The 12,606-nt window shown below is 37.6% G+C and overlaps 1 protein-coding gene across 3 annotated transcripts in view; it reads right to left on the bottom strand.

Moving 5' to 3' along the window:
• The window catches only part of ZSWIM6 (zinc finger SWIM-type containing 6), a 153,261-nt gene that overhangs the window by 69,052 nt on the left and 71,603 nt on the right, over positions 1-12,606 (bottom strand). For all 3 annotated transcript variants that reach the window (XM_045021802.1, XM_045021803.1, XM_045021804.1), the window contains exon 2: positions 6,903-7,259. In XM_045021802.1, the coding sequence (XP_044877737.1) occupies positions 6,903-7,259 (357 nt within the window). The remainder of the gene's footprint in view (positions 1-6,902; positions 7,260-12,606) is intronic.

Below are 12,606 nucleotides of genomic sequence, written 5' to 3'. Positions count from 1 at the left end.
TCTTTTTAAAAACTAGCCCATTTTCAAGGCCTGAGCTGAAGAATCATTTTTATTTTTAATTTAAATTTCTGAAGACTATTAAAAGAAATTTTTCTTGTTGACACTGCTTAAAACATCTCAGACAACTTGGCTTGAGCTTTTGAATTACGTTTAACCTTTGAACAAGTGTAGAAATTTCACTCTAAAAGAACAATATTTGAAAGTGAGAGTGAAACAAGGAGCTTAGACTTCTCTTTCAAACCTGCATTTACCAGAGTTGTGACTTTCTAGACTCTGGCACAGGAAAAAAAGAAGCCTGTATGGTGCAGACTACTCAGGAACTACCATCCATCAAATCTGGTTAAAATACAAACAGTATCTATGCACAATTCCCCCACTCCTCATTTCTGAACAATGTTTCTATCTTCAGTCAAACCTATGCAAACCACTTATTCAACCCATATTTTAGTACACTTCACATACATTTAAAATTTGTAAAAATATTCATACAATTAATGGTAGATCATTTAAAGCAGGGATCGGCAACCTTTGGTCTGCAGCTCGCCAGGGTAAGCCCCCTGGCGGGCCAGGCCGGTTTGTTTACCTGCCGCGTCTGCAGGTTTGGCCGATCACAGCGCCCACTGGCTGCAGTTTGCTGTCCCAGGCCAATGGGGGCAGTGGGAAGTGGTGCGGACCGAGGGATGTGCTGGCCGCGACTTCCCACCGCCCCCATTGGCCTGAGACGGCAAACTGTGGCCAGTGGGAGCCGGGATCGGCCGAACCTGCAAACGCAGAAGGTAAACAAACCAGCCCTGCCCACCAGGGTGCTTATCCTGGCGAGCCGCATGCCAAAAGGTTGCGCATCCCTGATTTAAACCTTTAAGTGTTGTCTGATGACAGCATTAAGAGGAGGGGATGAGGGCATGGAAATAAAATTTCAAATAAGAGCATGCTTTAATTTGTAGTAAGCAAAAATGGAATTGGTTCAGCCTATCAGAGTGCAGTGATTCTGTACGTTACCGACACAACAGCATGGTAATTAACTTCTATAAATGTAGTGAGAATTAAATAATTACTTTAGAGGCACCATTTGAATTATATAAAATCCACACATGGTCAAATTAACAGTCACAATTATATTATGTCTTTGATCCCTAAATGCTTCAAACTTATACCTGAAACACTTCATTTGCCAATAAATTTCAAACACCTTTTGGGGAGGAACGCTTATGCCTATTTAACAGTACACAGTAGCACAGGAATACAGGAATTGCCACATTGGATCACACCTGTGATCCATCTAGCTCAATATCCGAGTGGCCAGCACCAGATGCTTCAGAAGAAGTTGCAAGCAACACCATAGTGGGCAGATGAGGGTTAGGGTAACACTTTTTGGTGTAACCCACAATATAGTCTTAAAAAAATCACCCAGAAGCATGGTTACATACATCTTCCAAAATACTTTCCTCACATTAACTATTATAACTGGATATTCATGTTATCTATACATGTCCAATCACTCAAAATCTAAATTCTAAATTCTTGGCCTCAGCAACACCCTGTAGCAATGAATTCTAAAGTCAAGTGGTGTGAAGCAGCATTTGATCAGTTTTGAACTGGACACCTTTCAATAATCATTGTGTGCGCCCTTGTTCTGGTGCTTCCTGTCTCATAGAACAGAAACTCCTGAACTACCTTCTCTAGACCATGCATTATTTTGTATACATTTCTCATGTGTCCTGTTAGTTTCCTTTCTAAAATACACAGGCCAAATATTTTAAGTCTCTTCCTATGAGATTTTTTCCATGGTCCTATTCATTCTTCATACCCTTCTCTGAATCTCCTCAACTGCATCTCAAAAAGGATATTGCAGAATTAATCAGTACTGCAGACAGTACTCCAGATGAAGGCAAACCCCTAATTTGCACAACGGGATAATGTTTTCCTGTATCATTCTCCATCCCATTCCTTATGCATCCTAGAATTTTACTTGTTTTTTTAAAGCTATAACTGCACACTGAACTAAGATCTTCACTGAGCTGTCCACAATGATGTCCAACTTTTTTTCCTGAGTCACTGCTGTTAATTTTGAACCATGTAATCTGTATGAATAGTTCAAGTTTCCCTTTAACACATATTACTTTGTATTTAATCAACACTGAGTTTCATCAGCCATTGTCTCTCCCATTCACCTGGCTTGGTTAGGCTTCTCTGGAGTTCCTCAGAATCTTCTCTGGTTTTGACTAACACATTTTTTTTGTCTTCTGCAGTTTTTGCCACCACACTGCTTACCCCATTTCTTCCAGATCATTAATCAACACATTAAAACACCAGTTCTAGTATGAAACCTCAAGTCACCCTGCAGTTAGTATTCTGCTTCCCTATGATGAAAAATGACCACTTTGTTTTCTGTCTTTTAGACAGTTTCTTATGCAGGATAATATTTTATCCCTCACCCCAGACGACTTAGTGTCTATAGCTTTTACCACAACACTACAAATTAGTCTCTTAGTTAACAGATTCTCTTTTATCCACCACCTCATACATTTAAAGAATTCTATCACATTGGCCAGACAACTTTCCTTTGTAGAAACCAATCTGCTTAGCCCCTACCTATATCGTTTTCCAGGTGTGTGGGTTTTTTAATTCTATTGTTAGAGTTTGAACTAATTTACAAGGTATAGAAGGCTTACTGGTCTGTAATTCTATGGATCTTTAAGAGAGTCTTTTATAAAACACAGGTGCAACATGTGTTACCCTCCAATCCTTTGGTGCAGTCAAATTTCTTAATGAGATTGCATGATTTTTCCTAGCCATTTAAACTGATAAGATCCTTCAGAACTCTTGGGTATACATCATCCAGACCTAGAAAAACTTGTCCTGCATGATCTAGGGCAGGAAGTCCATTTGGAAGTTACAGATAAACCCTATATAGTTCTACAAATGAAGCCAACTAGGACAGCAGTATTATCATGTTAATTGTGCTTATCCAAGAGAGGGGAAGTTCCTATTTGTTAGCAAAAATATTTGTTTTTTTACTCAGTCCTTCAAAAAAACACAACCAACCAAACCAAAAAAAATATGAGTGAGAGTTGGCAGGTATACAAGATCTTGGACCTCAGTTCTACAGTCCAGGCCATGTCTATAACTACAAATTTTTGCCAGAATTACTATGTTGGTCAGAGGTGTGATTTGCGATCCATACAGCTAGCTGTGGCGGCAAGAGCCCATTGTGTAAACACAGTCATATTGGCAAAATTGGACTTTTGCTGATTTAGCTTGTTTCCCTTGGGGGAGAAAGGGTAGGTACGCTAGAACTAGGAGTGTTGCTCTTTTGAGATGCATCGACACCAAGAGCACTTGGCTGGTATACCAGCAAACCATGCCTAGCATAGATTTGGCCTCATTTTAAAAGGCTAGTATCTCAAACAGCACAATGATCGCACAAACCAGTTTTATAGGTTTAGAGCAATACTGACCAAGAAGGAGCCACTTACTGAACCATCAGCACTACCCTAAGTGTTCCTTGAAGGCCTTACAACCTGGTACTGACCCCAGTCAATGCTCAGGTAACCCGCTGGTTAGCATGTTATGTGCTCTCCCTTGTGCCCAAACCGCAACGGACAAGTCTGTTACAGCCCTCTGCTACAGAACCTCTCTCTTTGGCTCAAGCTGTAGGGACTTGTGCCTTAACAAGTCCCCAGTTCAATCCCCAGCATCAGGCACTAAGGAAATGGGAGCTTGTCAGATAGATAACACTTAGATTATGACACTTGACAAGAGAAAAAACAATAACCGTACCCTTGGCATTAACTCTGCTCTCTATAGATCCACATACCCAGGCCATGTCCAAGTTTTCTCTTTCCTCCCCCTTTAGACTTCCAAAATTCACTCTCTTCTCCAGGGAACTCCTCCCTCGTCTTGACTACCGAAGCCTCCTCTTTATCTTCGATACCTGTGCTGTCCCCTACAGATCCATCCAAAGTGCGACTGCCAAAATTATCTTCCTGGCTCAACTGTTCTGACCATGTCACCCCAAAATCACTCTCAATTTATTAAGAGGTTCAGCATAGTACTTTAAAGACATGCCATAATCAGATTTAGAAGCGACTTCTGCAAATGGTGCTGTAAACAGTGTTCAGCAGCATTCATCTGTGAACGGTTATCTTAATACAAAGGTGACTAGTGAAGTCCATGTATACAATAATGTTAGTAAACTGTACATAGCAATACAAATACAGGAAACATGGCTCTGCATTAGAAACAGTGTGTGTGTGTGTGTGTGTGTGTGTGTGTGTGTGTGTGTGTGTGTGTGTGTGTGTGTTATTTTATATAACACACTATTATATAATGCAGAGCCATGTTTCCTGTATTTGTATTGCTATGTACAGTTTACTAACATTATTGTATACATGGACTTCACTAGTCACCTTTGTATTAAGATAACCGTTCACAGATGAATGCTGCTGAACACTGTTTACAGCACCATTTGCAGAAGTCGCTTCTACATATACACACACACACACACACATATATTCACACCTGCTATAAAAGAAAAAGTTTGTTCTGGGAACTAGCTAAGTTCTTTTTAAGGGCGAAAGGGATGTGACAGATTGGATAGTGATCTTACCCTTATTTTTGTCAACACTGTTAGCACTCAAAATAATTGTTTAATAGGTTTTGTGGAACAGGTTTTTATATTTTTCAACATAGAAGTTTGAGTAAAGACCAGTTAAAACACTTTATGTTCTCTGGATTTGAGAATATGTGCAGCTGGAATACTAGAAAATTCTACTTTTTCTTAACAGAAACTTATTTACCAAGTTAAAATGGATATATCTTCTTAAAAATCAGAGACAGTTGTTTTGTTTTATTTTTTAAACCCTTTTCTGATGTACAGGTCTTTTTCTTGTAAACCGTTCTTAACAGGGTGTAGTGGATCATTGGTTTGGCTTGTTTGGATTTGATGTAAGAAATCCAACTTGTATATTCCTGCCATTGTTTGATTACTAGATAATTATATTGGCAATTAAAATAGGCTTATTGCTATAGTTTTCAGGCAAATGTAATTGCAATGCACACAAGCTGACAAACATTTTAGTTTTATAGATACTCTTAACCCATCCTATCCATACGCTTAAATGAACATTTTCAAAAGCTTGTTTAGTGCTTTACAACCTTTGTTTTCTTTTGTTTTTATTGTTTTGGTTTCAATATCAGTTTTAAAATAAACATTTAAAAAGGCATGTTAGAAGTTAAGTACTACCACTTGGAAGGGAGCCCCACTTCAAACTGAATAAAGTGGCTGGTTTTTCTAGGTCAATGTATCCAGGATTAGTATAATTACAGTTTTAATTTTGTACAGCACCCCAGTTCTCTCTACTCTAGCCTCATCCTCTGACCCCTATACTGCTTTTGTTATTACTGTGGAGCTTCTCCTCTTCAACATCTTAGCCTCCTAGGACTTTAAGATGCTTGCTGCTCCTCTCCCAGCTGTCCTCTTACTTCTGATCCTTTTCCTCCTTTTGGCATCTCTCTCTTCTTCACCCCTTTTTCTATCACTGTAGGCTATCCCACCAACCTCCATGTCACTCTGACCCACAACTTGGGCATCACTTTTCACTCTTCCAATCCCTTGCCCCATCCATTAATGCTATTTCCAAATCCTTCTCCTTCTTCCTCCTCATCTTTAAAAAAAACAAACAAAAAAAACCCAAACAGTCCTTTATTTTTTCCACCTTCACAGGCAACTCTCTCATTTCAGGTTCTCATTATATTCCATCTTGAGTACTCCTCTCCTCTGGCCTCCCCCCTCCCGCAGCCCAGACAAAATGTTGCCACTAAATTCATATTCCTGGATCATTTAACTTTTCTCTGATTCCTTCCACTGGCTTCCCATTCAGTAGCCTATCATATATAAGCTTCTGGCCAACACTTTCAAAGCTCCACACCACTCCACCATTGTTCCCAACTTCATCTTTCCATCTGATTCTCAAAACAATCTCCACTGTGCCTTCTTCTTTGTGGCTCCCATCTGGAAGGCCCTCTCAGGTGGACCAAAATGTGGACATGGAAGATCCACTTGTGCTGTGCTGCCTACAGTGAAGCAAGTTGACTTGTACATACAAATTGCCTAGTCTTATTCCTTTTCCTCTGACATTTGTGTACTTGTTTGTCCTTGGATTGAAAGCTCCTATGAGCAGGGACCAATTCTCGTAAATATTTGGAAAGTCCTTACTACATACCGGGCACTATGGCAGAACAAAACCAAATGGCACTTTGACTTACTTTGTTCATTAAATATACTTCCTCACCGAACAACTGCACCTAATGTTCCTGCAATGGCGAGGCTAGAACAGCTTTTTGCCAATTGGCCTTATATTTTTAATACATTATCCTTTCCCATTTCCTCTCCTGACTCCAATGCAGAACAAAACCCAAACAAAAGGACCACAGAAAACTTAATGTAATGAAAGAAAAAATATTAATATTGTATCTGTTTTTCTGCTTTTTAAAAGTGCCTTTGAAATGAAGCTACGGATAAGTAGAATTTCAAAGATTAACAGTAAAGAGAAACTATCAAAAATATATTCAGTACGTTTACTGCAAAATAGGTATTCTTAATAAGATGGCTGTAGAAAGAAGAGCAGAAAAACAAATATGTAATCGTAATATGGATCAAACTACATTGCTACATTAGTTATATGATATTGCGATATAGATCACTCGTATTCCTTATACATGGTTTCTCTTGTAAATTAGCACTTTTTTTCAAGCCATCTTAAAGTAATGGTAGAATAATGATCCACATTTACATACATTACCTGATTTTCTCAACTCCATACAAAAAACAACCACCCAACAATGAAGAAACTACAACGGGTGAACAAAGGAAGACAAGGAAAAGCAGTTGCTAAACTTACCATGGACTTGATTGATTTCTGAATTCTGAGAGAGAATTTCATCTGCTAATTTCTGAGCTGTTGGCAAAACTTCTGTGTGGTGCATTGTGATCAAATATTGTACAAACTTTTGTAGTTGGTCTCTGTTCATTTGAAAGAGTGTCTCTGAAATGGGAAGATGCAGTTTGACCTGATCTGGCTTGCGGATCCGGTATAAAGAGAGTGCGACAACGTGGGCACAGTAAAATATGTCCTTGTTTCCACAGCTACAGGTCACTGAGGTAATCTTGCAACGATCAAAGCTGATAGCTACCTTGCAAACAGTTTCTGGCTCCGATTGCATTGCAGGATCTGTCACCGTGCCGCTCAAGTGGAAACCTGTGCAAGAAAACAAGAGACCTTACATTATTCAGTAAAATGCTATAATCTCACTGTCAAGTACTTTTTCTTTTTAAACAAAGAAAAGCAATTATCTACTTTTGAGAAATGCAATGCTTTTTTTTTTTAAAAAGAGATCTAGCTTTCATGGCTACATATACAGAATAAGTTCTTTATTGTGTTCTAAATGCCTTTTTCATATCCAAGAAAGCCTACTGATGCAGTCAAAAAGCTTTTCAACAAGTATTTCTCCCCCCCCCTTTGTATAAATGTTCATAAAAGCTTGGTAATCAACAAAACATTCACTCTGGCAAAAGAAATATAGAATAAAAGAGTTGAGCCTGATCACACCAGTGACAAGCTTCCCCAGTAACCTTGAAAATTCTTACAGCAGTAATTTTTTTCAACTCCACAGGTACAGACCACATCTAGCAGCAAGTTTTAACATTCTATTGGTAAGTGAGAGAGGTGCTCTCTAATTATATGGAGCACACGCCTTTTCATCAGAAACTCTGGAGTCCTAATTTCCCTTCTACCACTGACTTGCCATGCCAGTCACTTAACCTTTCTGTCTTCGTTTTATCATCAGTAAGCTGGTGTTAATGCTTACCCTCCCAGGGATGATGTGATAAAATTAGTTAATGTTTGCACTGCACTCTGGAGATGGAAAGTGCTACAGTTACCAAAATATATGAAAAGCTATCCTTCTAATTCTGTGCTAGAATTAACATAATCAAATGCTTAGTAGTTTGCATTATGAACTCACTTTCCTCTGTACTGTGGTGGAGGAATGGGGAAAAGCAACGGGTCAGTCTTGTATGGGGAAAAAAATATTTGCTTCAATAGATATGTATAGCAAGTCCCCTCCACCCCCAAGTTGCCTGTTGCATCAGTATTATTACAAAGGTTGTACTTCTGTGAGTCTCTGCTCAACCCACCTTTTTCCCCCCTCATGAAAACATAATTTTTAAATCTGCTAATATTTTATCTTCATTATTCCTTTATGCTGTACTTTAGTTTGTTTTGTTTATGAGCATGGAAATGTGTCTTATGTGTAACTAGCCAAATTCATCAACAGTATAAGCAAAAAGTGGGACTATTATAATGGAATTCACCCATAAACAGTAAATTTGGCTCAGTAAATTTTCTCCAAGACACTGGGATATATTGACTATCAAATGCCATATATCAGCATGAGCACTAGAAAAAGTTACTACCATATACATTTATTATAGCTGCGGAAGAATACCAAATACTCTTAAAACAAATTTTAAAAACTGATTTCAAACATTCTTCTTGAAATAAACATTGTTAGCAAACACCAACGGGGCACTACGTCAGCTGGAAAAATCATGACACTGGCCAACAACGTTATGCTTACAGTAGTTACAAGAAAACCCTTCAAATTACGAGAACTGAGAGATTAGAAGAAACACTCCCTATTTTTTCCATTTGTTTACACTGTACATTTGACATCACTTTGCATAGTCAGCATCACTGTTTGGGTTACATTCAGTTCCATTAGTCTGGTACCTTCATCAGTGTCACATGCACACTCTAACCCAGGCTTTCTAGGACGATGTTTGCCACTTACAGCAGTAGCAGAGCTGACAGTGAAACCGAAGAGACAGTAAGCTAGAACATGCATGGAAAAGAAAGGGACGGGAGCAAGAGCAAGCCTCAAATAAGTTTTGTGTTGTTGCTCTCAGGTCCACCCAAAGCACTTAAATACAGAAGGGGAGTAGAAAACTCCATAACTTTTTTTTTTTTAAGGATTTAAAAAAAACATATTCAGGACATATTACTTTAATGTAATGGCTAAAAATTAGGCAGTTTCAAATACTCTATTTAAACAATGTGCTCCTTTACCACAGATGAATACAAATTAGATCAGTCAGCTCAGCCGCTTTTATAGAGAGATTCTTCTTCTATCAAGTTCCCTATCTACTTTGGAGCTATTTCCAGTCTGCGTCGATGTACTTAGAAAATACCTAGAATTTGAATACTAACGGTGATGCAGATTAGGCTTAAGAGATACCATCCTACTCCTGCTGACATCAACTGCCAAACTCCCATCAATGTCAACAGGAATAAGATCCAATGTAAAATGGTCTGCAGAGCTGTTTGGAAAAACTTGTGCTACAAATGATCTTGCCTAATGTTATCAGTTTGACTTTTAACAACCTATAATTAATCTCAAAATTTAAACAGTTAGTGTGTTTTTGGGAAGGTGAAGGTCTCGAGAAATATTTGGATTAAAAATAAAAAAACCCAGTATTTAAATTCCTACTCATTTTGGACAGACATACAAAAAGGCACTTCTTTAGGACATCATAAATTTTTTCCAGTAAAAGTCTGTAAATGCTAACATTAGTAATAAGATTCTGGTCTGAACAATGGTAACACAGTAATACATTACACTTGTAGGATGACAGCAGGTTTAAACAAAAAAAGACTATCACATTTTATTGCAGCCTAAAATACATAAGTTCCTAATCAGCCACGTCTTAACATACTAGTGTTTAAGTTATGAAGCAATATTTTCCCCTTTTTTCTCTTTGTACATCAACAGCAAATGGATGAAGTTGAATATACATTGTCTAAAAAAGTTCACACACAGCAAGATCTATCTCAGAAGTACAGTTAGGCTGTAACAAATTTATCAACTGTTGCTCTGTGTTACCTTTTGAATGGGTCTCTCACAGCAATGCAGAATATTAAACAGTGAAATGATTTTGCTGCTCCATTTTCCCTCCTGTGCAGGTTCACCCTTTTAAAAACTAGCCATTCAATATCCTACATTGAACTCAGAGTACTAAAATCTAATTGACAGTTTGTAGCAGAAGTAAATAGACTTGCTATGCTTGTAGATGAAGGAAGACTACAACAACTTTTCATTTGCAGTAATGTATTTCCTGACAGGCAGAGAGATGTCCATACTCCTTGGAGGAGACCAAGGAACGGTTACTCCCAGTGGAACTCCAAGATATTGACATTTCACTGCCTGTTGAGCCCCAGATGAATGGAAAGCCTCCACTGCTACAAACCTGTAATACTTTTTCACAGTACTTGCTTCTAAAGTTGCAATTTGAATCTTCTCTTAAAAAAAATTTCATATGTTCCCTGATGTTCAATGTTTATTTACATCTATTTAGAAAATACAATATAGAAACTATAATAGTATCATTGATATTTGTTAGCCCATTTGTCAATCTGTTGACAAAAGGGTTTGAAGCAAATAAGTCTAGATTCATTGTACATACTTGGCTCCAATAAATAGCTTGTTTCACCTTTTCCCTTCAGCACTTGAATCATAGAATATCAGGGTTGGAAGGGACCTCAGGAGGTCATCTAGTTCAACCCCCTGCTCAAAGCAGGACCAATCCCTAACTAAATCAATTAATTGTTTTAATATCTTTAACAATAGCCTAGAACCAATAGTTAAAGCCATCATTACATTTTACAATCTGCAAGAGCCTTGTGTTTTTGAAAAGTGTGCCTAGGAAGTCAGTTGAAGCATTTAGATGCATGTCAAATGTGGCTCATTTGCTTTGTAATTTAACTTCTGTTTAAACATTCAAAGACAAACATTGACAAACAAAGAGCTGTTTGACTGCAGAAAAACAGTGATGTTAAATTACTGAAGTTTTCAGGTGCTATATTTCTAAAAGAGAACTGTGCCATGAAGGGCCATTAGTATGAAAATTTGAAGCAATCACTGCAAAATTACTTTGTATCTTTCAGCAGCCAGATTATAACTGTTAGTATCATATACTCCTACCTAACACATCCTTATAAAACAGAGTACTGTAGTAAACATTGAGTTTCAGATGATGCTTCACTCCACACTAAACATTTGAAAATAATTTCCACTGCCATATTATACTGAAGTATCCTCTGATGTTCTCAAATTTGATATTCTGTGTTTATGAAAAGAAATTTGTAGAAAATAAAAGTATGTTCAAGTCTATGACGGATTTTACTTTTCTGTTGCTGAAGGATATAGTGGGATTGTAGATAAAGGCAGGGAGAAGGGAAAGGAATTTGATGCAATTTTATTTATTTATTTTAAAAAATTAATTTAGAATGTAAAAGCTTTGAAAATTCTACATCCACAATATACTATAGCTCAGCACTGCAGTTACCATAAAATGGTACCATTCTGGGCAAAAAAGAAAACATCTAAAATTAGAAGCCTGTTCCAAGTGGGCAAGGATGCACTAGTTGATGACATACAATCAGATACACTGGTTTTCCTTTATAATAGTTGGTGGAAGAATAGTGTCTCTCAGGTAATCACTGATTATTTAACTTTTGAGCCCCATATTCACACTTATTTATAAATGACATAGGCTAAAATATCACAATTTTAGGTACACTTTCCCTTTAAAAACATGTCTAGTTTAAACCCCCTTTTCGGAGAAGAGAGCTACTCTTTAAGTCCAATTATAAGAAAAAAACTACACCTGAACTATACAAATTAAAAATACATCTTTACAATTGAGAATTTTGATGGCATAAGCCATTCTAAGCTTCACTCTCCTGGTTTATACAGTTACCAGAAACCTTTGATTAAAATACAACCAGAGATCACCACTGGGTGTAGTTTATTCTTTCCAGAAAATATAAGAATGTCAGAACTGGATTACTGAAATATCCTAAAGATTAAAAAGTGATTTTGAATAGCTTGCTGTAATGTGCCTCCAGAGAACACTATCACACTGCATCCAATATGCATTCATTATCTTAAAACTGAAATGAAGTGTACCAGCAACAGCATTTGGACAACACAGCCTTTTCTTAAAATTGATCTGTTAACCCCCTAAATGTTTCCAAGTAGCAAACAAGGATTACCTATATGGCTCCCATAAAGGTAAACAGAAAATGTATGGCTAAATCCCTGCACACAGTTCTGAAGATGAATGAGATGGTAGAGAAAGGAGATAGATGTGCACTGCAGTTACTTATTATAGGCCTTTCTTCTTGGGAGAAAAAGTAACAGTAAAGGCAAGGAAGAATTTAAATGAGCCTGAGCTAAGAAATAGGGATTTTCTCTAGAGAGCCCAATGTGGAGAATCCTCTCTTACACAATTTTAAAGTGGGTTTATCAGAATCATACTATCCATCTCAAATGATCATTTAAAATGGTATTAGCAGACTGGTCTGCCAGATAAGACATGAATACTGTAGCTCTTGGCACATTCATTACTACTGTGTGGACTAAAAAGCACGTGACAAGTAAGCTTTTGCCTCACCACCCCTCTCAAACCACTACCATCCTTATGGAAAATAGTTCTTGAGTTTCCATTATCCGTTTTTCAAAACTCAGCAACTGACTGGTTGTTAT

Source organism: Mauremys mutica, chromosome 6 (assembly GCF_020497125.1).
Source record: "Mauremys mutica isolate MM-2020 ecotype Southern chromosome 6, ASM2049712v1, whole genome shotgun sequence".
Lineage (NCBI taxonomy): Eukaryota > Metazoa > Chordata > Testudines > Geoemydidae > Mauremys > Mauremys mutica.
The sequence above is the reverse complement of the archived record's forward strand: the minus strand, read 5'-3'. Positions and strand labels throughout refer to the sequence as shown.